Source organism: Hyla sarda, chromosome 8 (genome assembly GCF_029499605.1).
Source record: "Hyla sarda isolate aHylSar1 chromosome 8, aHylSar1.hap1, whole genome shotgun sequence".
NCBI lineage: Eukaryota > Metazoa > Chordata > Amphibia > Anura > Hylidae > Hyla > Hyla sarda.
This window is the reverse complement of record NC_079196.1, coordinates 160,567,355-160,593,591: the sequence shown is the minus strand read 5'-3', so window position 1 is coordinate 160,593,591 and position 26,237 is coordinate 160,567,355. Positions and strand designations below refer to the sequence as shown.

The 26,237-nt window shown below is 41.2% G+C and overlaps 1 protein-coding gene across 1 annotated transcript in view; it reads left to right on the top strand.

The window, feature by feature from the left end:
• Positions 1-26,237, top strand: part of ATF7IP2 (activating transcription factor 7 interacting protein 2) — a 93,550-nt gene that overhangs the window by 19,743 nt on the left and 47,570 nt on the right. The window contains exons 2-5 of the mRNA XM_056534727.1: positions 15,668-16,472; positions 19,744-19,835; positions 21,403-21,537; positions 23,541-23,639. Of these exons, the coding sequence (XP_056390702.1) occupies positions 15,668-16,472; positions 19,744-19,835; positions 21,403-21,537; positions 23,541-23,639 (1,131 nt within the window). The remainder of the gene's footprint in view (positions 1-15,667; positions 16,473-19,743; positions 19,836-21,402; positions 21,538-23,540; positions 23,640-26,237) is intronic.

Below are 26,237 nucleotides of genomic sequence, written 5' to 3'. Positions count from 1 at the left end.
TTTCTGCTTTTACCCTTTTTAAAAATGTAAAATTTTTGGGAAAAGAGGCATTTTAGGTAAAAAAAATAAATATTTTTTTTACATATGCAAAAGTCGTGAAACACCTGTGGGGTATTAAGGTTCACTTTACCCCTTGTTACGTTCCCCAAGGGGTCTAGTTTCCAAAATGGTATGCCATGTGGGTTTTTTTTGCTGTCCTGGCACCATAGGGGCTTCCTAAATGCGGCATGCCCCCAGAGCAAAATTTCCTTCAAAAAAGCCAAATGTGACTCATTCTCTTCTGAGACCTGTAGTGCGCCAGCAGAGCACTTTTCACCCCCATATGGGGTGTTTTCTGAATCGGGAGAAATTGGGCTTCAAATTTTGGGGGGTATTTTCTGCTTTAACCCTTTGTAAAAATGTAAATTTTTTGGGAAACCAAGCATTTTAGGTAAAAAAATTTTTTTTTCTTTACATATGCAAAAGTTGTGAAACCCCTTTGGGGTATTAAGGTTCACTTTACCCCTTTAGGTTCCCCAAGGGGTCTAGTTTGCAAAATGGTATGCCATCTGGGGTTTTTTGCTGTCCTGGCACCATAGGGGCTTCCTAAATGCGGCATGCCCCCAGAGCAAAATTTCCTTCAAAAAAGCCAAATGTGACTTCTTCTCTTCTGAGACCTGTAGTGCGCCAGCAGAGCACTTTTCACCCCCATATGGGGTGTTTTCTGAATCGGGAGAAATTGGGCTTCAAATTTTGGGGGGTATTTTCTGCTATTACCCTTTTTAAAAATGTAAAACTTTTGGGAAACCAAGCATTTTAGGGAATTTTTTTTTATTTTTTTTTACGTATGCAAAAGTTGTGAATCACCTGTGGGGTATTAAGGTTTACTTTACCCCTTGTTATGTTCCCCGAGGGGTCTAGTTTCCAAAATGGTATGCCATGTGTTTATTTTTTTTGCTGTTCTGGCACCATAGGGGCTTCCTAAATGTGACATGCCCACAAAAAACCATTTGTCGCTCCTTCCCTTCTGAGCCCTCTACTGCGCCCGCCGAACAATTAACATAGACATATGAGGTATGTGCTTACTCGAGAGAAATTGGGTTTCAAATACAAGTAAAAATTTTCTCCTTTTTACCCCTTGCAAAAATTCAAAAATTGGGTCTACAAAAACATGCGAGTGTAAAAAATGAAGATTGTGAATTTTCTCCTTCACTTTGCTGCTATTCCTGTGAAACACCTAAAGGGTTAAAACGCTGACTGAATGTCATTTTGAATACTTTGGGGGGTGCAGTTTTTATAATGGGGTCATTTATGGGGTATTTCTAATATGAAGGCCCTTCAAATCCACTTCAAACCTGAACTGGTCCCTGAAAAAAAGCGAGTTTCAAAATTTTGTGAAAAATTGGAAAATTGCTGCGGAACTTTGAAGCCCTCTGGTGTCTTCCAAAAGTAAAAACTCATCAATTTTATGATGCAAATATAAAGTAGACATATTGTATATGTGAATAAAAAAAAATTATTTTGAATATCCATTTTCCTTACAAGCAGAGAGCTTCAAAGTTAGAAAAATGCAAAATTTTCAAATTTTTCATCAAATTTTGGGATTTTTCACCAAGAAAGGATGCCACAAAGTTACCACAAAATTTTACCCCTAAGTTAAAGTAGAATATGTCCCGAAAAAACAGTCTCGGAATCAGATTGATAACTAAAAGCATTCCAGAGTTATAAATGTTTAAAGTGACAGTGGTCAGAATTGCAAATAACGGCTGAGTCCTGAAGGTGAAAAAGGGCTCAGTCCTTAAGGGGTTAAATGACCTTTTATTATTATTATTATTATTATTATTATATTATTTTTTTTTGCTTTGCATGGATCAGCGTTCTAGGGGGTTGAATGCTCAAGCCTGTAGCTCAGGCTTGGAGCAATCAAGCGCCGATCGGAGCAAGGTAAAGGATGGAGCAAGGTAAGGGGACCTCCGCTTGCGTCCTAGCTGATCGGGACATGGCGATTTTATCGCGATAGTCCCGATAAACCCGACTGAGCTGCCGGGAACTTTGATCGCTGTGTCTAAAGGATTAATGGTGCACAACGATCAGTGCCGCACGCTATTAGCTCAGGGTCCCGGCTATCATTAGCCACCGGGACCGACGTGGTATGATGCGGGGTCATGGCCTGACCCTGTTTTAAATACCAGGACTGGTCCTTAAGAGGTTAGTCACCCATCGAATTTGTTCTGCAGACATATTGGCCCATGTGGATGGGATAGCTTCTTGTAGTGAACACACACTTAATGGATCTCATGTTGTATAAGATTAAGATCTGGGGACTGTGAATACCGGGGAAACAAAGCTTGCAGCCTTGTTCTTGTAATCAATGCAATTCCTGGGACATAATATACACACGGACAACACATTTCGAGGGAATGGCACTCCTCTTCATCAGGTCCTGGCAAAGAGGGGTGCCATCCATTTGGCAATAAAAGCCATTTCATTTATTATTTTCCTGTCTGCTCCAGTTAAACCTATTATCCTACACATCGGGTGAGCGCCAACATCTCCTTTTTCTGCTATCTTTTGAAGATCATCGATTTCTGTATTTAAGCTCTTAAGCACGCAAGGGCGTACCTGTACGTTCTGCGCCCACTTCCACGATATAGCGCAGGGTCACACGATGACCCAGTGTCCTATCGGGTCGGTCCCGGCGGCTAACGGTAGCCGGAACACGGAGCTAATACTGGGCATCACCAATCGCAGTTAATCGCCACGTCTAAAGTACAAAAAAAAGCATTGTCGGCTGCTCAGTCGGGCTGATCGGGACCACTGCGGTGTCCCGATCAGCTAGGATGAACGAGGAGGGTCCCTTACCTGCCTCCTGCACATCCCATCGGTGATTGATTGCTTGGAGCCTAAGATCCAGTCTTGAGCAATCGACCATCGATAACACTGATCAAGGCAATGCTATGGCATAGTATTGATCAGTGCCTGCAATCAATGTACTGCATGTTATAGTCCCCTATGGGGGCTATAACAGTGCAAAAAAAAAGTGTAAAAAAAAAAGTTAAATGTGATTTAACCCCTTCCCTAATAAGTTTGAACCACCCCCCTTTCCCATAAAAAAAACTGCGTAAATAAAAATAAACATATGTTGTATCGTCGAATGTGTAAATGTCTGCACTATAAAAATATATCCTTTATTAAACCGTACAGTCAATGGCATACACGTAAAACATTCCAAAGTCCAAAATAGCGTATTTTTGGAAACTTTTTATACCATAACATTTTTTATGAAAAGCAATCAAAAAGTCCAATCAAAACATAAATTGTACCAATAAAAACTTCAGATCATGGCCCAAAAAATTTGCCCTCATACATCCCCATATGCAAAAAAATTTTTAAGTTATAGGGGTCAGAAGAGGACATTTTTAAAGGTATAAATTTTCGTGCATATAGTTATGATTTTTCTCCAGAAGTAAAACAAAATCAAACCTATATAAGTAGGGTATCATTTTAATCGTATGGATCTACAGAATAGAGGTGTAATTTTTACCCAAAAATGTACAGCATAGAAACGGAAGCCCCCAAAATTACAAAACATTTTTTTTTCTTCAATTTTGTCGCACAATAATTTTTTTTGTTTGTTTGTTTTTGCTGTAGATTTTTGGGTAAAGTGCCTGATGTCATTACAAAGTTGAATTGGTGGCAAAAAAAATAAGTCGTCATATGGATTTTTAGGTGCAAACTTTAAAGGGTTATTATTTTTAACCCCTTAAGGATGCAGTTTCAGTTTTTGCATTTTCATTTTTTCATCACCTTCTAAAAATCATAACGCTTTAAATTTTGCACATAAAATTCCATATGATGGCTTATTTTTTGCATCACCAATTCTACTTTGCAGTGACATTAGTCATTTTACCCAAAAATCCACAGCGAAACGGAAAAAAAATTCATTGTGCGACAAAATTGAAGAAAATGTTTTATTTTGTAACTTTTGGGGGGCTTCCGTTTCTACACAGTGCATTTTTCAGTAAAAATAACACCTTATCTTTATTCTGTAGGTCCATATGGTTAAAATGATACCCTACTTATATAGGTTGGATATTCCGAAAAAAAATCATAACTACATGCAGGAAAATGTATATGTTAGAAATTCTCATCTTCTAACCCCTATAACTTAATTTTTTCGCGTATGGGCCGGTATGAGGACTAATTTTTTGCGCCGTGTTCTGAAGTTTTTATTGGTACCATTTTTTTTTATGGATCGGACTTTTTTGTTTGCTTTTTATTCATTTTTTTCATGATATTAAAAGTGACCAAAAATATGCTATTTTGGACTGTGGAATTTTTTGCGCGTACACCATTGACCGTGCGATTTAATGTTTATTTTTATGTACAGTTTTTTTTTGTTTTTTAATGGGAAAAGGGAAGTGATTCAAACTTTTATTAGGGAAGGGTTAAATGACCTTTGTTAACTTATTTATTTATTTTTCTTCCACTTATTTTTTTGCAGTGCTGCAGCTCCCATAGGGAGCTATAGCACTGCACACACTGATCTCTTATGCTGATCCCTGCAAAGCCATAGCTTTGCATGGATCAGGGAGATAGGGGCTCAATTTCTCAAGCCTGTAGCTCAGGCTTGGAGCAATCAAACCCAGATCGGACGCCGCGGAGACAGGTAAAGGGACCTCTGCTCGCGTTCTAGCTGATTGGGACATGGTGATTTTTTATCGCGATGTCCCGATCAGCCCGACTGAGCTGCCAGGAAGCGTTTACTTTCACTTTCAGACGTGGCGGTCAACTTTGATCGCCGCATCTGAAGGGTTAATAGCCCATGGCTGTTAGCCCAGGTTCTCGGCTATGAATAGCAGCCGGGACCGACCCAGGGTGATGCGGGGTCACGGTGTGTTTTTAAACACCGGGCGTAGGGCATACAGGTACGCTCTACGTCCTTAAGAGGTTAGTAAGGAAATATAACGAAAATGCAAAAACTGAAAAAATCTGAGTCCCTCAGAGGTTAATAAATCTGGTTCACAGACATATTCCCAACACACAAATTTAAAGTTGTAGAAAAATAATTCACTTACACCACCCTTGTTAAAGGGGTACTCCGGCGCTTAGACATCTTAAGATGCCTGATCGGGGGGGTCCCGCCACTGGAGACCCCCATGATCTTGCACGCCGCACCTCGTTAAAATCAGTCCCTCCGCGTCTGATTACTGTTGATCACTGGGCCGGAGCATTGTGACGTCACGGCCCCGCCCTTTGTGACTTCACTATGGGAGACTTGCATTGAGGGGGCGGGGCATGACGTCACACGGGGGAAGAGTCTTGACGTCACGATCTTCAGTTCCCGTGGTTGGGAGCCAGAACCTCCAACGCTGCCGGAAGCAGATACAGGTGGGTGCTGCTTGCTTTATTGCGGGGGTCCCCAGCGGCGAAACCCCCACAATCAGACATCTTATCCTTTTGAATAGGGGATAAGATGTCTAGGGGTGGAGTACCCCTTTAAATCCACCTCCCCAAATGTTCCCACTCCTCTCCCCCGTTCTGTGCACAGGAGACATCTGCAGATGTTACCAACAATGACATAGTCATGTCCGTAAATGTTGGCACCCCTGAAATTTTTCAGGAAAATTAAGTCTTTCTCACAGAAAAGGGTTGTTTTGCTATACACGTTTATTCCCTTTGTGTGAATTAAAACTAAACCAAAAAAGGGAGGCAAAAAAGGCGGAATGTTGGACCACTCCTTTGTTAACTGCTCCAGGTCTCTCTTGGGGTGCGTGCACACGGAGTAAATGAAGAGTAATTCACGCTGAAAAATTTATGGGCGGAAAAATGAATTTTATTTCCGCGCAAAATTTGCGCGGAATTGCGCGCGGACATGGGAGAGAAAGAAGTGAAGGGATTTTTGGCCAATTCCGCGCAAATTGCCCGAGAATTGTGCGCAAACTCCGTGCGAAAACGATGTCGGTTGGAATTTTTTTTTTTTTACATTTGACTTCAATTGATTTCTGCTAACGAATTCCGCTTGAAGAATGAACATGTTCTTTGTTCAAGCGTAACGGAATTCAGCATTGGAATTCTGCTAGCAGAATTTCCGAAGTGTGAACAGGCCAGCAGAAATAACATTAAAGTCAATGGGCAGAGGAGATGTGCATTATTTTGGAGCGGAGTAATTCAAGAGGAATTACTCGAGTAAATTCCTCTTGAATTACTCCGTGTGAACGCACCCTTATTGGAAGGGCGCCTTTTCCCAACAGCAATTTGAAGATCTCTCCACAGGTGTTCAATGGGATTTAGATCTGGAATCATTGCAGGCCACTTCAGAACTCTCCAGCACTTTGTTGCCATCCATTTCTGTGTGCTTTTTGACGTATGTTTGGGGTCATTGTCCTGCTGGATCTCGGATGAAAACCAAGCTTTCTGACACTGGGCTGTACAGTGCGACCCAAAATCCTTTGGTAATTCTCAGATTTCATGATGCATTGCACACATTCAAGGTACCCAGTGCCAGAGGCAGCAAAACAACCCCAAAACATAATTGAACCTCCACCATTTTTCACTGTAGGTACTGTGTTCTTTTCTTTGTACGTCTTATTCTGTTTTCAGTAAACTGTAGAATGATGTGCTTTACCAAAAAGCTCTATCTTGGTCTCATCTGTCCACAAGACGTTTTCCCAGAGGGATTTTGGCTTACTCAAGTTCATTTTGGCAAAATGTAGCCTTGCTTTTTTTTTTTTTTATGTCTGTCAGCATTGGGGTCCCTCTTGGGTCTCCTGCCATAGCGTTTCATTTCATTTAAATGCCGATGGATAGTTCACGCTGACACTGATGCTTCCGGAGCCTGCAGGACAGCTTGAATATCTTTGGAATTTGTTTGGGGCTGCTTATCCACCATTCGGACTATCCTGCATTGACACCTTGCATCAATATTTATCTTCCGTCCACGCCCAGGGAGATTAGCTACAGTGCCATGGGTTGCAAACTTCTTGATAATGTTGCGCACTCTATACAAGGGCAAATCTAGATCTCTGGAGATGGACTTGTAACCTTGAGATTGTTGATATTTTTCCAAAATTTTGGTTTTCAAGTCCTCAGACAGTTCTCTTCTTTCTGTTGTCTGTGCTTAGTGAGGCACACACAGACACATAATGCAAAGACTAAGTGAACTTGTCTCCTTTTTTATCTGCTTTCAGGTGTGATATTTTTTTTTTTTTTTTTTTTAATTGGCTTCACCTGTTACTTGCCCCAGGTGAGATTAAAGGAGCATCACATGCTTGAAACAATTGTATTTTTCCACAATTTTGAAAGGGTGCCAATAATTTTAAAATAGGAAAACCTTTTTCCTCCTTTTTTTTTTTTTTTTTGTTTAGTTCCAATACACACAACGGGAATAAACGTGTATAGCAAAACATGTGTTACTGCAATCCTTTTCTGTGAGAAATACTTCATCTTCTTGAAAAATGTCAGGAGTGCCAACATTTTCGGCCATGACTGTAAGTAGTAACTGATAAGAATCGGATTGAGGAGTTTGTGTCTGATACAAGTTGCACACTTAAAACTGTATATGACCAGTTGCTTAAAGTGTACCTGTCAGATCCCACAAAAAGTTACTCAGAACCTGATCCTGACCATGTAGATCAGCGGTCTCAAACTCAAAAATTATCTGGGGGCCACTGGAGATAGAGGCTGTGTGAGGCACATATAATGCCCCCATCGTGCGCCCCTCAGACATATAATGCCCTCATTGTGAGGGGCACAGGAGGCATTATATGTGAGGAGCACAGGGGGTCCCGCCTGTCATGTGCTCTTTTAAGATATAATGCCCTCTGTGCTTTGCCCCTCACATTAAATTTTCCCTGACCTCCCCCCCCCCCTTCCTCCTCCTGTATGACAGAGCCCCCTGGGCCCTGAGCATACTTGTCTTACAGTATGCGAGCCGCAGGGACGGGATCTCCAGGCACCGGCGTGATTATGTGACCTAGTCGCACCAGGCTGCTGTGGATCGCGTCCACGCGGCTCAGACGGGGTGTACTCAGTATGTGAGGAAGGTTAGTGAATGGAGTGGAAGCTTACAGCTTCCGCTCCACCATGCTAGAGTACTGGGCCCCCCCTTTGTACGCCACTGTGCCACGGGTTTGAGACCCCTGATGTAGATCAAATTTTTATACCTATTAAAAAAAACTCTTTTCATTAGCTCACAGTGATAGAAATCCTCTCTAGGGAAGGAGGCGTGTCCCTCCCTTGTGGTGGTGGGAGGTAATTGATGTGTTTGCTTTGTCCATGAGTCATCTTTTGTCTGTGACTCATGGACAAGCCTGAGTCTGCTGCAGGAATGGTTAGTGTCCCAGTAGAAACTGGGACCCCTAGTGGTGGGATTTTCAGGAGCCGTTATCTTTATTAAATATTAAAAATAAATATATTAAACAACCATATTTCAAAAGGTCTTTAATTTTCATCAGTAGCAACATATAAAAAGTTTTTGGATCTGACAGTCCCCATTTAATTTAAATATTATTTAGTTTACTTTTATTTCATCTCATTTTTCTTTAACAAGGATGTGACCTGCGTGTATGTGTTTTATTTTTTTTTTTCCCCTGGAGCACTGTATTGGCACAGTACTACTAATGGCGGTTACTTGTTATACAATCAGCGTGTTGTCAGCATTAGATGAGTATACAGCAGGCAAGTGTTGACATAGCTTTGGTGTCAGTGGTGCAGTGACAGCTTCATGCAGTACGTTGTCAGTGATTATTGTACGAGACTGTCGGTTACCTATGGAAATGTATAAGCAATAGTCGTTAGACTACAGAAATAGAAAGGCTATGTAGACAAAACATTGACACTTGTGAAGGTTCCTTCCAGCAATGTATTTGTGAAAGTAATGATGTTTATATGAATGTTTGTTTGTGTACATTCACAATAAATTTGCAGTGCTCTTTGTGAACCTGCTTTGAAAACCCTCTTTGAGTTTAAAAGAGAAACACAAGAAAAATCTGTTCCAAGGTTGTTCTACACCTCACCACATAGGTTGTAGGATAGCTGACATATCACCTACTGTGTCCTTTTTTTATCAAGCAGATTCATCTTTAATTCTAGGGGATTTAAAGGGGTATTCCATTTTGTATTAAATGAAAATAGTTGAGACTGGCTTAGGGCTGTTTCACATCACGTTTTCCCCATACGGGAGCGCATACGGCAGGGGGGAGCTAAAACCTTGCGCTCCCGTATGCTTTTCTATGTGCTCCCGTATGTTATTAATTTCAATGAGCCGACCGCAGTGAAACGTCCGGTCGGCTCATTTTTGCGCCGTATGCGCTTTTTCCCCGGACCTAAAACTGGTCGACCGAACGGACCGGTCACTGCGGTCGGCTCATTGAAATGAATTGCATACGGGAGCGCATACGAAGGCATACGGGAGCGCATGTTTTTAGCTCCCCCCTGCCGTATGCGCTCCCGTATGGGACAAAACGTGATGTGAACCCAGCCTTACATGCCCTTTCTATGTTTACTTTCAGTAGGCTAAATGAGTTTCTGCTGTGCATTTCACTGTTGCCACGGTTATGGATGCAGGTTAGAGTTTTGATAAATCCTGGTGTGTTCAGACACAGACCAATTGTTAAAGCACGATTTTGTAATTTTGTCTTGCTTAGCGCGTTGTTTTCCAAACTAGTTCTAAGTATCGGTCACAGTCTGAACACACTGACTCTGACCAATCAAAACTTTTGACTTGTCTCTACAACATGCCAAAAGTTTTATTTTTGCCATATTTTGCCATTACATTTTTGCCATATTGTTTTCAATCCGTTTTTCTAAAGAAAACCATATGGCAAAAAAACGGATGGAACAGTATGGGAAAAAGTAAACCGTATGCGTTTTTAAACCGTATACTATTTTTAAAAGTGGATACAGTTCCGTCTGTTTTTATTTAAAATAAACCATAAGTTTTTGAAAATGTTGTCCATATTCAATGGGAGGGGTCTTGGGTGGGAACCTTAGGATGCAAATGCGCATGTGCAAAGTAAAAACCGTATACGGTTTCCCATATCGACCCGTATACATGTGCGTTGCCTCTTGACATCCATGTTAAAAAAAAATAAAAAAAACGTATGCGGTTGCATACCGTACGGGAGAAAACTGTATTGCAAGCAAACCGTACACAATCGGATGCATCCGGGTGCATACGGTTTTCAATTATTTGTCTATGTATACGGTTTTCAATACGGTTCCATACGTTTTCAATAATGAAAATGTGTACGGGAAACGTACTTGAAAAATGTGGTGTGAACCCAGCCTTACAATGTGGATTCAAACCTGTGGTGCATAGTGTGAACTACTCTGCACATTTCCTATTAAAGCATTTTGTTTTTATATGTACTGTGTTCTAACACAAAATGTGTGAAAAATTAGTTGTGTAAACATGGCCTAAAAATAAACCTCATGGCTGTTGAAATGCTATACAAGGTCATATTGAAAACCCGTCGAATGGTTGAGTCTATCAAATAAGGCCAGCTTCAGTTGAGCATAAAATGGCTGCATTCTTGGGTCCGTATTGCATCTATAGGTCAATGCCTAACCGCAAGTCTAAGGACCTGAACAGACAGCAGCATAGATCCTTTTAATGCTGTCAGACATGGACTCAAAGGGAATCTGTCAGCTGTAGATCATGCTCAGGGGTCAAGAGTCAAGGAGGCTGTGCTGAGCTGCTGCATACACCCCTCTTTTCTCTGTAAGCCACACGGTCAATGGCGTATACGTTAAGAAAATACCAAACTCCAGAATTGATGATTTTTGATCACTTCATATACCATAAAAAAATTATAAAAAGCAATCAAAAAGTTCCAACAAAACAAAAATGATACCAATAAAAACTACAGATCACAGCACCAAAAAAAAATTAGCTCACATGCATCCTTTTTATACAGAAAAATAAAATAGCTATAGGGGTCGGAAAAGGATGATCTTTGTAATCGTATGTCATTTTTACTGTAAAGGGCACTGTGTAGAAACAGAAGCCCCCAAAGATTACAAAATGGTATTTAGTTTTTTTCTCTTTTCCATTTTAACCCACAAATTTTTTTTTATTTATTTTTTTTTTTTTTTTCTCTGTAGATTTTGTGGTAAAATTGTTGGTCATTACAACTACTAGCTACAATTGTTGGCACAAACAACAAGCCCTCAAGTGGGTCTGTAGGTGGAATGTTGAAAGTGCTATGATTGGTAGAAGGTGAGGTTGAAAAAAAAGTGCAAAAAAAAAAAAAAAAAATTCCTGCATCCTCTAGGAAGGGTGCAATCACATTGTGCATATCTAGCTGAATCTCTGCTTGCGGAATTCAGAGAGCGGAGATTGTCTGTCTGGCAGCCGCCGCCAAAGTACTTCAGTGGTAGGACCTAGGGCTAGGCGGTATGAGCAAAAAGTGATGCCGGTTTAACGGTATTTCCTCCCCCCATGTGACCTGGGCACCGCTTCTCTCCCAACACCCCCCCCCCCCCCCACAATTATCAGCTGCACTGTCCCCACATCTGTCCCCACATCATGTCACCCGCCTGCGCTCCTCTGCTCATCCTCCTATGAGTTGCTGGCCGCAGGCGCTAGAAATCTGTACTACAAATAACGTTTCCCAGGCTGCAAAAATAAACAAAATAAACTTTAACTAACCTGCCTACGTTCCCCCGTTGCTCTGCTACAGTCTTCACTGTCCTGCGCTGTGGTCCTCTTGCAGTTTCCTTGGGACGGGAAAGTCACAGAGCCAGCCTATCATCGGCCGGGGCGGGACATCGCTGCGGCCGGTGATAGGCTGAGCGTGCTGTCATGTATGCTCATTACATGACAGTGGGATCAGCCTATCAACCGCCGAGGCGGGACATCGCTGTGGCCGGTGATAGGCTAACGGCTCTGTGATGTTCCCATCCCCAGGACCGCAGCGGAGGGACCATGAGGAGGGACCACGTCGGAAGGTAAGGAAAAGTTTGTTTTGTTTATTTTTGCAGCGCTATTTCTAGCGCCAGCGGCCCTCAAATCATAAGAGGATGAGCAGAGGAGCGCACGCGGGTGACATGATGTGGGAACAGATTATCTGCGCTGATAATTCAGGGGGGGGGGTAAGCAGAATAGCGCTCGCGGGTCAAATATGATTAGTTCCCCGATGTGGGGACAGCACGCTGCGGCGGATAATTCACTCATTCGAAGGGGGAGGGGCCCAACAGGTATTGCGGTATGGGCAAAATTCATATCGTGAGGGGGAAAAAATCGGTATTCGGTATCAATCGGTATACCGCCCAGCTCTAGTAGGACCCCATGGCACTGCGCCGTCACCATTGACGGCTATGCAGTGCTCGCTGAATTCCGCACAAAGAAGGAACATGTTCGTTCTCTGTGCTGAAATTGCTCAGCGTGAATGGGCCTAAAGGGTTAACAAACTTTCTGAATGTCATTTTGAATACTTTGAGGGGTGCAGTTTTCATAATGAGGTACATTATGGGGGTTTTTTTAACAAAAAAAATTCACTGCAAAACTGAACTGGTCCCTGAAAAATTCTGATTTTGAAATTTTTGTGAATAAAATGGAAACATTTCTGCTAAATTTGAAGCCCTCTGTTGTCTTCAAAAAGTAAAAACATGTCAACTTTATGATGCAAACATAAAGTAGATATATAGTACATGTAAATCAATATATAATGTATTTGGTATGTTTATATTCCTTACAAGCAGAGAGCTTCAAAGTTAGAAAAATGCAACATTTTAAAAATTTTCATGAAATTTGGGATTTTTTCGCCAAGAAATGATGCAAGTATTGACAAAAATGTACCACTAACATAAAGTAGACTATCATATAATCTGTGATCCAAAGTACACAAGTATATTACTATTTATTATATATACCACATATTTAAATAAATATACATAATTCAAATATTCATAATCTCTGAGCCCCATTTTCTATATTATAAAGTAGAATATGTCACAAAAAACATTCTCTGAATCACATTCATAAGTAAAAGCATCCCAGAGTTAGTAAAGGAAAACTGTCAGCTCCCCCCCCCCCCCCCCTCCACTAACCAGCGGTACTGGCTGGTATTGGGGGGGGGACGCTGATCAGTTTGATGCCTACTGTACCCGAATCCGCCGCGCCGTTCGGCCCTAATCTTCTATTTTCAGAATATGCTAATGAGATGCTAACTGTCACTCTGACGTCAGTGCCGCCTGCCGCAGTGCCGCCCAGCTAATCAATATTCCTCCCCTCCGCTTTTCCCTCTTCTCCCTGCTCTGTAATGGAGAGAGGGGAGGAATATTGATGAGCTGGGCTGCGCGGCAGCCAGTTAGCTCAGCCAGTGCTAGTTAGCAACTCATTAGCATATCCCGAAAATAGAATATTATGGCCGAACGGCGCGGCTGATCCGGGCACGGTAAGCATCAAACTGATCAGCATCCCCCGCACTACCAGCCAGTAAAGCTGGTTAGTGTGGGGGGAGAAAGCTGACAGTTTTCCTTTTAATGCAAAAAAATTCTCTGATCTTTAAGGTCAAAATGGGCTGGGTCCTTAAAGAGTACCTGTCATCATCTAAACTTTCCCTGATCCCCCCCTCCCCATCTGTCCCTTACTCTAACTATGCCTATCCCTGTGTTTATTGAGGTTTAAAATGCTGTGGAAATACCTTTTTTATTTTTTATTCCTCTTCATTAGCTCAGGTCAGGAGCACTGTCTTTCTGAGGGGCGGAAGGAGGCGGGTCCCGGCAGGCATGATGTCACATGAAGCCTGGCCGGGACTCTGCTTCTGACGGTCTTCCTGTATGCTGCTCTCCCCCTGCAGCAGTGTTTCCCAACCAGGGTACCTCCAGCTGTTGCAAAACTACAACTCCCAGCATGCCCAGACAGCCAATAGCTGTCCGGGCATGCTGGGAGTTGTAGTTTTGCAACAGCTGGAGGCACCCTGGTTGGGAAACACTGCTCTGCAGTGTGCATACAGACTAAGTACAGGGGAGGGACGGCAGCCTGTCTCTCTCTCCTGTGTCTCTCTGCACTAAAAAGTCAATGCTGAGAACCAGGAGTGGTGGGAGCAATTACAGAGGCAGTGATTAAGATGAATGTCGGGGGGGGGGGCACAGAGCAGGGAGTGCAGTGAGATAATACAATGTATAAGATAACGTGTGGTGAGGGGCAGGGAGAACACAGAGCAGGGGGGAGGGGGAGGTGACTGGCTGTTATATGAGCGGCATGTGCAGGCTTGTAGCTCACAGGCTGGGAGTGAGTCCTGAGCTGAGAGTACTGAACTTCCTGTGGAAGGACCAGAGCCCTTTCAGCATTAGTCCTAAAAGCTGTACACTTACTATGAAAAGCATAGGAAGCTGCCTGCAGACCAGGCATAGAAGAGTGACCCCCTAGTGGCCAAAAGTATAAAATGAAAAAACTGGTATAAATATTAATATTTTTTAATGAAGATATATTACAATGAACAACATATTAAAAGTTTTTGGTGATGACAGGTACTTTTTAAGGATATGGATGCAGAAATGTGGCCATATTGTGCTCATCTGAAACTGGCCTTATGTTGTAAATAAAGTTGTCTGAGAGAAAATTGCTAGCTCTGTAAGCCTAAAGCCTGGGCATTTCCGAGAGATTCTGATGACATCCCCTTCTGGTTTGTCAGGTGCCATGATGCTATAGTGACATTGAAAGTATGAAGATAAATTGTATGCACAATGGTTTTGTCACTTTTGCATACACACATCTGCATTTGCCACTATAGAAGCCTAGTAACACTCCACGACAAACCTGACAGGGGCACATCATCAGAAGTTCTGCACCCTTTGGTACTAGTATGTAATTGCATGCAGCTCTATCTATGATTTGAATTAATATGCAGCTAACTTTACATCACATATTCCTAAAAATTAGTCAAAAGTTAGTTTTTAGGAAGGGTTGGGGTGTAAAATCTGTACCTATCAACCATTTTAAACACATGGCATATACTGGTGGCTCTGGTGTCATCTTTCTACTGAGGTACAGCTGGGCGGTATACCGGTTCATACCGAATATCGGTGTGTTTTTGTCTTACGATATGAATTTTTCACATACCGCAATACCGTTTCCATAGTAACCAACGCCAGTGCGTGATGGCGTAGAGAAACGTCCGGCCGCACAGCATCTTTGGGAAGTGTAGTCTGAGCCACACTGAACTGACTGTAAGGAGCTAGAAACTAGAACAGAACTGCGGAGACATGGAGGAGAGTTACTGGGCGGCCTGACAGAGACCCCGGGTACCATGGTGAGGACCTCAGACCACCTGACACTATACTGATGGAAACCCCCAGCCCGACCACAAATATCGTTAAATACTGTGAAACGGGCATCATTTAGAAAAATACTGTGATATACATTTTTGGTCATACCACCCAGCTCTACTCAGAGGCATGCTTTATTGCAGTGTACTGACAATTCCCATATGTCTTGTCATATATCAGTAGCTCGTGTTTCAGTGCAGCCTCTTTTGCAGTCTCTGAAATCTATTTTTGTATTTCATGGCAGCTGTCGTCTTTACTTCTAACTAAACAGCAGCATGTATAGATCTGAATGGCGCTGAGTTGCACTTTTCAGTTTTTGATCATGAATTCATAGCATATGATAGTTTATGGGAATTTGTCTTAAAAATGTAGTCCTTCTTTGCCACTGAGAAATGTGTTGTTCTTTTTCTAGGTCCCCTTAATTTTACCTACAAATGGGTCGGTGAAAAAAAAATTCAGAGCCAGGAAAACAATGACTGCAAGCTGTCGACAGCAACTGGCCATACTAAAACTGAAAAGCTCTTCCAAAAGTGAGAACACCCTTAAAGATCCCCCTATCAAAGATGTTCAAGAGACAGGATTATTCTGTGAAACCAACTTTACAGAACAAGATACCTCTCCGTCTAAACTAAACAAAAGCCCATCTGTATTTCCAAATGGACTGAAGGTTTCTATAGAGGTTTCCCAAGTGAACTCTGGGATTAACATTGGATGTTCATATAATGAAACCTGGGAAGGAATTACTAAAAAATCTGAAGATGCCTCATTCACTCACACGGCACATTTCATGGTTCAAAATATCGACTCTGCTGCAACAGAAACTCACATTACTGGTTTAGATGAAGTCACCTCAGCCACAAGTACTGAAGGTGAAGTCTTGTGTGAGAGCACGCTACAGACTGCGGAGAGACTGTGTGAGAAGGATGGACAAATGGAGTGTGAACAGGCAGATATGGAATGCAGTACTATTCCTGAAAATCTGAACGCATCAATAACTGTAAAAATAATTGACAAAGACCAAAGCTTGGAGAATACTTCATCTATTGATGATGTGACGATGGCAGAACCTCCAAATACAGACAGCACTGTAGCTCCCAGAAACAAGACTGAGTCCTCCAGTTGCACTACTGATGTTTCTAATGCACTTACTTGTCCTTCTGACTTCACTCCAGTTTCTAATACAGTCGAACCCGTGCACCATAACAATACTGTTGTTGGTAAGTCTTTTCTGGGGGTTCGGAAGTGTATGTATAAAGCAATATTGTCATTCCAGGAGGGCACATGTTTCTACACATAAACTGTAAGTACTTGAGTTAGTCTGAGAATCCTGCAAACCTGTAAATACCAAAATGGGCATAGAAGCTGCATTGATATAAGGCAGGACCTCACAAACTTATTGATACCAGGGCCTCACCTGTGAACAAATACTCCCATGCAGCACTAGAGATATAACATTTTGAAAACTTTTCCAGAAAGAAATAGAACATTTCAGGGGGAAAAGAGTGGAGTTGTTTTTACAAATTTAAAGAATTTTGATGCTGAATGTTGGTCTCACCATTTTACTGAGAGTAAAAAAATTTAAACCAGTCAGACTCATAGGCAAACATTATTAGTGATGGGAGAGAACATTAATAGGAATCAGATAGATAAATGTCAATTAAGGCCGATCGGAGAGAACTGAAACATCAACTACTGTAATACCAACAAGAGAAGCCCAGCCACAACCAAACTAAACGGAAACCTTTTTTTCTGCAGCACCCCTAGAGACAGAAATGCATATTGTGCTTTTTGTTAAAACTTGCACTCTCAGTATTTTAATTGTATTCCAGGATTTGTTTGTCTTCAGGTGAGACTTTAGAAGTTGCACAGATTCTTAATGTCATGATGGTCTAAATAATGTATAGTTTAACCCCTTAAGGCCGCAGGTGGTATATTTACATCCGCGTCCGGCTCCCGTTATGTGAAGCGTGCTCAGGAGCTGAGCGCGCTTCATACCCTGTTGCTATCAGCAAGCAGGACCTGCGGCTAATTCCGGACATCTCCGATCGGGCTGATGTCCAGTATCAACCTTTTAGAGGCTGCGATCAAACTTGATCATGGCATCTAAAACGTGAGAAAACTGATGCCGGTTAGCTTAGTGGGCTATTTGGGACCGCCGCAGTGAAATCGCGGCATCCCAAACAGCTGAGAGGACGGGAGGCTTCTTACCTTGCTCTTCGCTGTCCGAACAGCATTTTATTGCTCCATGCCGGAGATCCAGGCTGGGGCAGCAGAGCACTGATAACACTGATCAGTGCTATGCTATGGCATAGCATTGAACAGTGTATGCAATCCAAGGATTGTATGTAATAGTCCCCTATGGGGACTAAAAATAGTGTTTAACCTCTTCATACTAATTTTGGTGCATGTAGTTATACATCTTTTAAGTAGTATAACAAAATTAAACCTATATAAATTGGGTATCCCTGTAACTGTATGGACCTACAGAATAAAGATATGGTGTCATTTTTACCAAAAATTGCTCTGCCTAGAATCGGAAGCCCCCAAAATAAAAAATAAAAAAAAATTTCCAGTTTTGCGGCACAATTGTTTTTTTCTTGTTTTGCCGTAAATTTTGTGGTGAAATTATTGATGTCATTACAAAGTACAATTGGTGGCGCACAAAATAAGCCCTCATATTTGCCTGTAGGTGCAAAATTGAAAGCGTTATGATTTTTAGAAGGTGATGAGGAAATGAGGAAAAAAACAAGTGGAAAAACCCTGCATCCTTAAGGGGTTAAATACCATGGTGCAAACATATTTAATATCATTGTAATACAACCTATCACTCCAAGCAGTGCCAACCAAATACTGTACAGTAATGCAGTAGCCATATTACTCCTAATAGTGCCAACCGAATACCATCCTGCAGCACACCTAATTCTTGCAGTGACATTTAACAGTTCAGGACAAAATACTCTTCCATTATGTAGCATAAAATCCCTTTCCAGCACATACCACAGTGCAGAATACCATACCTCTCCACCAGGACCAAGTAACACAGTGCAGCACCACTGGTAGCAGCTCTGGTCCTATTCTAACACCTTCTCCCCCTTTAGTGGCTGTACAGACCTCTATACACCCCTCCTCTACCAATCAATAGTAGCACTGACCCCAGAAATACTTTTATTTTCCGCTAAATTTTTCCTGTTCTTCCTTGTCCTTTTTCCTATTGGCAGCAGCATTTAACCTCAGTCCCCTCCCCTATACCACTCTTCCACATTTCAAGGTCATGTGACTACGATGTCATTGCATGTTCTTTATACATTTTAGCCATGAAGACTGCACTGATAATGGCATTCAGTGCAGTTTCTGCTATGAAGTTACTGTCTCATGCCAATCCCCAACACAAGCAGGGATCCCACCCCTCACCAGCCATCGCATTGCAATTTAAAAAGGGCTGAAGTTAAGAATTTTGATGATCAGGTATAGATAGATTTAAGATATTTAAAGTGAATTAGAAGCACAAAATAAGATTATATATTTTTTTGGTTTGCCAGAATACATTTTTAACAAATTTTTGACCAGATTTATCTGCAGGATGCAGAGAAGCTGCGGAAAATAAATACATTGTTACGCCCAGTCTGACTAAAGCCTTACCCAGTTTGTCCTGCAGATGAGCTTAAAAGAAAACTATTGTGTAAAAGAAATAAAAAAAAATAAGTCTCCCCTATCCAAAGGAGGGGTCCGACCGCTGGAACACTCACAATCTCCTGCACAGCACCCTGGCAGTGCCCAGGAATGGAGTGTGCTGACCCCTGCGCAAAGTGGTGGTCAACACGCCCCCTCCATGCATCTCTATGGGAAAGCCAGAGATACCCGAATGCTGTATCTCCCCCATATTACTACATGGAGGGGGGTGTTTAGGCCATCGCTTCATGCGGTGGTCGACACGCCCCACTCCTGGGGAGAGCTGGGGGTCCCAACGGTCGAACCCCTGCAATCTAAAACTTATCCTTGATCCTTTGGATAGGGGATACATTTTTCTGCACGATGGTACACCTGGTTTAACAGAGACACGTCTTGTGTGTAGCCAGCTTGAGAGTTGTTATGGGAACTGTGGTTATGATCATCCTTAAAGGAGTAGTCTGCGATCTCCAGCCTGGCGCCCCGACTCTTTGCATGGATGACTTGTGTCAACCACAGCACAAAGCTGCAGCCAACACGCCCCCTCCATTTATCTCTGTGGCAGTGCTAGAGATAACTGAACGCTGTATATCTGACTTTCCCATACAGTTACATGGAATGGGCATGTCGACCACCATGTTGCACCATATTTGACACCTCCATTCATGAGGAGAGCAGGGCGCCGTATGAGAGATCGAGGGGGGTCCAAGCAGTCGGACCCCTACAATCTGACGGATAGGGGATATGTTTTTACATACTGGATAACCTTAAAGATATACTTATATATCTGACATATAACAATTTATTTTATTCTTTATAAAGGTGTCTGTCAAAAGAAGAGGACTTGTTCAGAAAGCAGCGATGTTCCTGATGCAAAGCGGGCCAAAACATCACACACTGTTCTATTAGATGAGGTGTGCAAGAATCCATTACCAAAATTGAATAGAGAAAACAGATTTTAGTTGAGAATAAATATTAAAGTACAATCTCTTCTAATTAATGTTGGCTACCGCATAAGTGCATTGTTCCGTGTGCTTCAGGCCAGTGGGAAGTGTCTCTTGTTCAGGCCAAATATAAATCAATCTTACAGTCTTACTTAAATGGGCACTTTCATTTGCAAACAGTTTTTATATACTGAAGGTAAGACCATTGCATATATGTTTGTAATATACATTGGTTAACAAAGTGTTTATTTTTTGGGTAAAAAAATGCCGTCTTATTCCTGCAGCTATTGCCTGTGTGTCTTTGTGTAGAGACAAAATACAGGAAGTGTGGGCAGGCAAGCGGGGGCTCTGTGCGCTGAGGACAAGCGGGGGCTCTGTGCGCTGAGGACAAGCGGGGGCTCTGTGCGCTGAGGACAAGCGGGGGCTCTGTGCACTGAGGACAAGCGGGGGCTCTGTGCGCTGAGGACAAGCGGGGGCTCTGTGCTCTATTTACAAGCCAGGAGCCTTCACAGAACCCTGCTTGTCCTGCCCACACTTCCTGTATTTTGTTTCTGCACAAAGACACACAGACAATAGTTGCAGGTACAAGACAGCATTTTTTCACCCAAAAATATACAAATTTTGTAACCAATGAATACTACAAATATACAAATGTTATCTACATTATGTAAGATTTTTGCAAATGACTTTGCCCATTTAACCTTCAGGCTGATATTACACATAGTATTTTGGTAAGTAATTTTAGGCAAAACCTAGAATGAGTTCAAAACTTTCCATTTATAGTTTTTCTGTGTCAGTTCCACTTTTTGATTTGCCTAAAAATATTGGCCAAATTACTGGGTCTGAAACCCAGCCTAAGTGTGAAGATTAGAAATTGTAGATGAACAAAACCATTAGAATTCTGTGATGTGTGAATGTCCTACATGTGAAGGAGTGAAAGTACGCTAACCATCTGCCACGTCACAGAAAAATGTCAGAAGATCTTGTCTGTGATGATTTTACTGTGAGGTAGGAACATGCCAGTCCCAACATCCATCTCTATACATTCAGCAATGGTTGATAGCTCCCAGCTACTGAATGCATATGAAGGTGCAGTAAGAAAAACTTTCTGCAGGGCAGAATATCTTTCTGCCTTCGTATTCCCAAAGTACACTCACTGCCTGCTACAGGACAATGAGAACAAATGTGGTGTGCTTTACCAAATATGATTCCTATGGTTCTAATGAACTTGAGTCAATAATTTTATGCACAGGAAATGTAGTGTAAACATGTTGAAACTGGTTCTACAGTACCGCAGTGGGTATGGACATTATTCTGAGGGCTCAGATTAAATAGACCCTTCATCCAATAATGAAGGAAAATAAAAACTAAGCCAATAAATAGAAACTGGCTCTGTTCAAATCTTCATCATGGCTAATGCGCAGTATGCAGCACCATCCTTGTATTGTATCTTACAGAAATGCCAGTGACATTGTTATTATTGTTATTATTATTATGAAAAAAATATTCTTGTGACTATGCTTTCTTTCCACAACAGATTCAGTGTCTAATTGACAGGCGAATACATGTACTATTTGAAAACACCTTTGACCAAAGGATGCAAACTTTAATGCATCAAGCCAATCTTATCCGCAGAACTGGGCGCCACACTCATGACATTGCTAGGCATCTGGTAGGTTTTCAATTTCCATCTCTGTGGAAATGACACAAGGTTCCTGTACCCTTTAGAAATAGGATAATCTGCTATGCTGTTATGTCCTGATCAGTTGTTGTATAGTAGTACAATGCAGCCAGAACGTACACTATAAATGTATACTAGTACAATGCAGCCAGAACGTACACTATAAATGTATACTAGTACAATGCAGCCAGAACGTACACTATAAATGTATACTAGTACAATGCAGTTAGAATGTATACTAGTACAATGCAGCCAGAATGTACACTATAAATGTATACTAGTACAATGCAGCTAGAATGTACACTATAAATGTATACTAGTACAATGCAGCTAGAATGTACACTATAAATGTATACTAGTACAATGCAGCCAAAACATACACTATAAATGTATACTAGTACAATGCAGCCAGAACATACACTATAAATGTATACTAGTACAATGCAGCTAGAATGTACACTATAAATGTATACTAGTACAATGCAGCTATAATGTACACTATAAATGTATACTAGTACAATGCAGCCAGAATGTACACTATAAATGTATACTAGTACAATGCAGTTAGAATGTACACTATAAATGTATACTAGTACAATGCAGTTAGAATGTACACTATAAATGTATACTGGCACAATGCAGCTAGAATGTACACTATAAATGTATACTAGTACAATGCAGCCAGAATGTACACTATAAATGTATACTAGTACAATGCAGCTAGAATGTACACTATAAATGTATACTAGTACAATGCAGCTAGAATGTACACTATAAATGTATACTGGTACAATGCAGCTAGAATGTACACTATAAATGTATACTGGTACAATGCAGCTAGAATGTACACTATAAATGTATACTAGCACAAAGCAGCCAGAATGTACACTATAAATGTATACTAGTACAATGCAGTTAGAATGTACACTATAAATGTATACTAGTACAATGCAGCTAGAATGTACACTATAAATGTATACTAGTACAATGCAGCCAGAACATACACTATAAATGTATACTAGTACAATGCAGCCAGAACATACACTATAAATGTATACTAGTACAATGCAGCCAGAACATACACTATAAATGTATACTAGTACAATGCAGCCAGAACATACACTATAAATGTATACTAGTACAATGCAGCTAGAATGTACACTATAAATGTATACTAGTACAATGCAGCTAGAATGTACATTATAAATGTATACTAGCACAAAGCAGCCAGAATGTACACTATAAATGTATACTAGTACAATGCAGCTAGAATGTACACTATAAATGTATACTAGTACAATGCAGCTAGAATGTACACTATAAATGTATACTGGCACAATGCAGCTAGAATGTACACTATAAATGTATACTAGCACAAAGCAGCCAGAATGTACACTATAAATGTGAAGTTTTATGCTTCCACCATTTTTGTAGTCCATCTTTGGAACTGTTCTATTTCATCAATGTATTTTTTCTATAACTCTAGCTATGCAGCCAAACATTCAACTTGCTTTCCATACTGCCTGCCTGCCCTGTTGGACAAAACTCCTATTGATTTAAATGGGAAACAATAAACCATGTGCTAAAAGAAAGGACCTACAGAACACTGATCCATTTCCTTAAAATTAGTCTTTCTGAAATCCAATGCAATTTGACTTTTTTTTTTCACATCAACATGGAGAAACGCAGGCCTGTGCTGGCCAGTTGGGTTGCCAAGGAAGCTGTATGTTGCCCAGTGATTTCTGTGCTCTAGCCTATTCCTTATTAAAACTTGTGTACAGAACTTGCCAGGTGTTGTACAATTGCCTCGGCAACCTGCCACCCAGCATGTGAATATCCTGTTAATACTTTATACAAAGGAAAGCATACGCAAGAACTTCATACAACCTTGGAAATTCTAGTGTAGTATGCTTATATTGTACTGTATGATATTGCTACATAAATTCCAGCCCAAAAATATTCATTAATCCGCGTTGATTTCTTTTTCTTTACAGAGAACCATAAAGAGACTGGAAAGACGCCTAAAATACGCTGTACACCTTCAGGGACAGCATGGCACTAAATTGACACCTGTCAGTTCTTTACCTGAGGAGGTAATACATTTATTTTTTAAAAATCAGAATACTTTAAGAATGTGGTATTTATTTTATTTTTCAAACAAATGTCTACAAGAATATACTGTATGTACATTCTGATGCCCTGATACTTAATGCACTAGGAGCTGCGGTCACCTTATGCACAGCAGGTCCAGGCTGCTTCTCAGCAACTGGGGACCTACCTGTAATGGCGGACATCAGCGCTCACGCATCTGAAGTATTATCGGTACTTAGTAAGACTCATTGGACCACCCATACTGTTTTCAATCCGTTTTTCTAAAGAAAACCGTATGGCAAAAAAACGGATGGAACAGTATGGAAAAAAAGTAAACCGTAAGCGTTTTTAAACAGTATACTGTTTTTAAAAGTGCATACAGTTCCGTCAGTTTTTATAGGAAAAAAAAACATACGTTTTTGAAAATGTTGTCCATTTGTAATGGGAGGGGTCTTGGGTGGGAACTTTAGGATTCAAATGTGCAACGTAAAAACGTATACGTTTTCCCCATATGGAACCGTATACATGTGCGTTTCCCATTGACGTCCATGTTAAAAAAAAACGTATGCGGTTGCAGTACGGTTTTTAAATCGGAGACAAAATCGTGGTCAACCATACTGCAACCGCATACGTTTTTTTAAACATGGACGTCAATAGGAAACGCACATGTATACGGTTCCATACGGGAAAAATATATACGTTTTAACTTTGCACATTTGAAACCTAAAGTCCCCACCCAAGACCCCTCCCATTACAAATGGACAACATTTTCAAAAACGTATGGTTTTTTTTTTCTATAAAAACTGATGGAACTGTATGCACTTTTAAAAACAGTATACTGTTTAAAAACGCATACGGTTTACTTTTTTCCCATACTGTTCCATCCGTTTTTTTGCCATACGGTTTTCTTTAGAAAAACGGATTGAAAACAGTATGGCAAAAACGTAGTGTGAACCCAGCCTAACACTAACTAGTATAGCATAGCAGTGAACAGTATTAGCAGGCAATTAATAAAAATAAAAATAAACTTAAGTTTGTAAAAAAATAAATAAATAAATAAATAAAAAAAAGCCCCTCCAAACAAAAATAAACTTTTCCCATTTTACAAAAAAGTGTAAAAAAAAATAAACAAACATTTGGTATTGCCACATGCGTAAATGTCCTATTAAAATATAATGTTAAAGGAGAAGTGTCATGGAGAAAAACTTGTCCCCTATACAAAGGATAAATGTTAGATCTCGGTGGGTCTGACTGCTGCGGTGAACGACATAAACATTAAAAAAAAATCCAAATTTCCATATACTAAAGATGAAAAAATTAGCCACTGATTGTCTAGGCATGCTGGTAGTTTTGCAACAGCTGGAGGCACATTTTTTCTATGGAAAAGTGTACCTTCAGCTGTTGTGTAACTACAACTTCCAGCTTGCACAAACAGCTAAAGTGCATGCTGGGAGTTGTAGTAGTGCATCTGCTGGTTGCATAACTACAACTCCCAGCATGCCCGTTGGCTGTCGGTGACTGCTGGGAGTTGTAGTTTTGCAACAGCTGAAGGCACACTGAGTTATGTAGCAAACCAGTGTGTCTCCAGCTGTTGCATAACTACAGTCCCCAGCATCCCCAGCCAAAGTAGTATGCCTCCAGCTGTTGCATAACTACAAGACCCAGCATGCCCTTCCGCTGTCCGTACATGCTGGGGGTTGTAGCTTTTGCAACAGCTGGAGGCACACTGATTGCAAAACACTGAGTTTGTTACCAAACTCGGTGTTTCACAACCAGTGTGCCTCCAGCTGTTGCAAAACTACAACTCCCAGCATGCACTGATAGACCGTACATGCTGGGAGTTGTAGTTTTGCAACAGCTGGATGTTTCTTCCCCCCAATGTGAACATACAGGGTACACTCACATGGGCGGAGGATTACAGTAAGTATCCGGCTGCAAGTTTGAGCTGCGGCAAATTTTCTGCCGCAGCTCAAACTGCCAGCGAGAAACTACTGTGAACCCCCGCCCGTGCGACTGTACCCTAAAAACACTACACTACACTAACACACAATAAAATAAAAAGTAAAAAACACTACATATACACATACCCCTACACCGCCCCCCTCCCCAATAAAAATGAAAAACGTCTGGTACGCCACTGTTTCCAAAACGGAGCCTCCAGCTGTTGCAAAACAACTACTCCCAGTATTGCCAGATAGCCACTGATTGTCTAGGCATGCTGGAAGTTTTACAACAGCTGGAGGCACCCTGTTTGGGAATCACTGGCATAGAATACCCCTATGTCCACCCCTATGCAAGTCCCTAATTTAGGCCTCAAATGCGCATGGCGTTCTCACTTTGGAGCCCTGTCGTATTTCAAGGCAACAGTTTAGGGCCACATATGGGGTATAGCCGTACTCGGGAGAAATTGTGTTACAAATTTTGGGGGGTAGTTTCTGCTTTCACCCTTTTTAAAAATGTAAAATTTTTGGGAAAAGAGGCATTTTAGGTAAAAAATTTTTTTTATTTTTTTTACATATGCAAAAGTCATGAAACACCTGTGGGGTATTAAGGTTCACTTAACCCCTTGTTACGTTCCCCGAGGGGTCTAGTTTCCAAAA